This window comes from Mandrillus leucophaeus, unplaced genomic scaffold (genome assembly GCF_000951045.1).
Source record: "Mandrillus leucophaeus isolate KB7577 unplaced genomic scaffold, Mleu.le_1.0 Scaffold6, whole genome shotgun sequence".
NCBI classification, from domain to species: domain Eukaryota; kingdom Metazoa; phylum Chordata; class Mammalia; order Primates; family Cercopithecidae; genus Mandrillus; species Mandrillus leucophaeus.
The window spans coordinates 1,239,900-1,242,165 of record NW_012106474.1 but is presented as its reverse complement, the minus strand read 5'-3'; the positions used below and the strand labels follow the sequence as shown (position 1 = coordinate 1,242,165).

General features: G+C 48.1%; 1 protein-coding gene across 1 annotated transcript in view; it reads right to left on the bottom strand.

The window, feature by feature from the left end:
• VPS53 (vacuolar protein sorting 53 homolog (S. cerevisiae)) overlaps positions 1–2,266 on the bottom strand; it is a 174,587-nt gene that overhangs the window by 10,251 nt on the left and 162,070 nt on the right. Inside the window, exon 18 of the mRNA XM_011999596.1 lies at positions 605–742. Coding sequence (XP_011854986.1) covers positions 605–742 — 138 coding nt within the window. The remainder of the gene's footprint in view (positions 1–604; positions 743–2,266) is intronic.

Genomic DNA, 2,266 nt, shown 5'->3' with positions numbered 1-2,266 from the left:
GTCCTGGGCTTTTAAGACCATATCACCACAGGACCATCTGTTCTCCAGGCCTCATCCCCGCTCTTCCAAATAGCTGGAAACCAGAGGCAGATGCTCAGGGCTTCAGACGTTCCTCACCCAAAGTACAGTCTTTTGTTAAATGGAGCTTTTAAAAATCCATTTGCTGATTAGATTCAGTTACTACAACATCTGTTCAGAGTTCATGTAAAGTGGCAGAGTACAGAAAGCCAGAAAGGCTGATGTGGAGGGGAGGAACTGAGGGCTGTGCCTGACATTCCTGCTGGGAAGCAGAGCCCTGACATACACTGATTCACCGTGGCGACCACCTGCCCTCCAGGCTTGACTGCATCTGATGACAAGAGAACCCCACAACAACAAGAAATTCATTTGTCAGAAGGAATTCCTGAGCCCCAGTAACGATCCACAGACTTTCAACAACATCTGATGAGGCCAAAATCCAGCTCAGCCCAAGAACATGGACCGTGCTTTGAGGCCGGTGAGGACGGGACCTACCCTGTGCTTTCAAAACCAAAGCTTCTCGGAAAAAGAGATTGAATAACCGGCCCCTTGTAACAGAATCCCCGGGAAAGACACAAGCCATCACCTTGAGGATCATCTCAGCCCGGGTCATGCCTTTGACAACAATCTTGGTGTAGCTGGCGGGTGCCTTCCTCACCACCTGCGAGCCAATGGAGGGGAGATCGAGCAGGACCATCTTCAGCGAGTGGGTGTCCAGCAGCAGCTGTGGAGCAAAGCAGAACATTACCGGCCCCTTCCAGCGACCCAGTGCCGAGTGGACCCAGGCCAACGAGTCATGTTTTTCTCATTATACACGTAACACATTCTCGTTGCAAAAAATTTGGGAAATGAACAGAAATATACAAGAAAAAAATTATGTATAATTCCCATTACCTAGGAAAAACAACATCAAGGAGCCGGCCTACTGTACGTCTATAAAAAACTGAATCGGGGGCCAGGAGCCGTGGCTCCCACCTGTGATTCCAGCACTTCAGGAGGCCCAGGCAGCAGGATCGCTTGAGCTCAGGAGTTTGAGACCAGCCTGGGCAACACGGCAAAACCCCGCCTCCACAAAAAATGCAAAAATTAGCCAGGCGTGGTAGTGCGCACCTGTGGTCCCAGCTACTGGGGAAGGCTGAGGTGGGTGGATTGCTTAAGCCTGGGAGGTTGAGGCTGCAGGGAGTCAAGATTGTGCCACTGTAACTCTCCCAGCCTGGGGGATAGAGGGAGACGCTGTCTCAAAAACAAATGACAACCCCTCCATAAAACTAAATCAGAATTATACTGTATGTATATACCATTTTATAACCTATTTTTCTCACTTAATATATACAATTTTTATATTCTACTTTCCCATCTTTGTAGTCTTTAAAAGCAAATCATGGTTTTTAACTGCACTCTAGCCTGGGCCACACGGCAAGATCCTATCTCTAAAGAAGAATAGTGATTTTTAATGGTTCTGCAGTACTCTGTGATGTGTGCGGCGGTGTAAACTTTAAGATCTTTCCAATGGAATGGACCCATTTACACCTCTGCCAGCAGTGTCGACTGCACCCTTATCAGCACTGAAAACTCATCAAATCCTGATTATTCATTACACAAAAAAGAGTAACTCATTATCGTTGTACTTTGAATTTCTCTGGATGTTATTGAGGATGTAGGAGATTTACCCAAATGTAAACATTGTATCCTGGCAACAATCTACCTTTTCCTCTGTTTGTTCTGGTTCTCTGGGATGCCAATTATCTAGAAGGACACCCATAGTCCTGAAGGCCCACTGACTGCTGGGAATGACATGAGGAACGTTTTGTCGCATTTAATCTGCGTAAGGCCTTACCTACCCTGGAGGTTATTTATCGTTCCCATTTTACAGATGAGAAAAGGCTCCAGAGGATTAACAACTCGCCAGACTCATCTCATGCGACGGATGGGGATAGATAAAAGGTGGACGGGAAGCTGGAATTCCATTTCCGGTTGCCAGGTAAGGGGTTAGACAAAAGGTGGACGGGAAGCTGGAATTCCATTTCCGGTTGCCAGGTAAATGTCCCTGGGTGGTTTTGGCGTCGAGCTCACACTGACTCCTGCTGACTGCCCTGCTCTGCTGCCGCTGTTGCTTTTGGCAACCAGGGAGCAGAGAAATGGCTGAAGCCAGAAGGGTGTACTCTGGCCTGTTGAGATGGCTTAGGAGAATGGAACCACATGGTCACCAAGCAGACACTGGCGGCAGTGGGGTGACAGCTCCCAATGC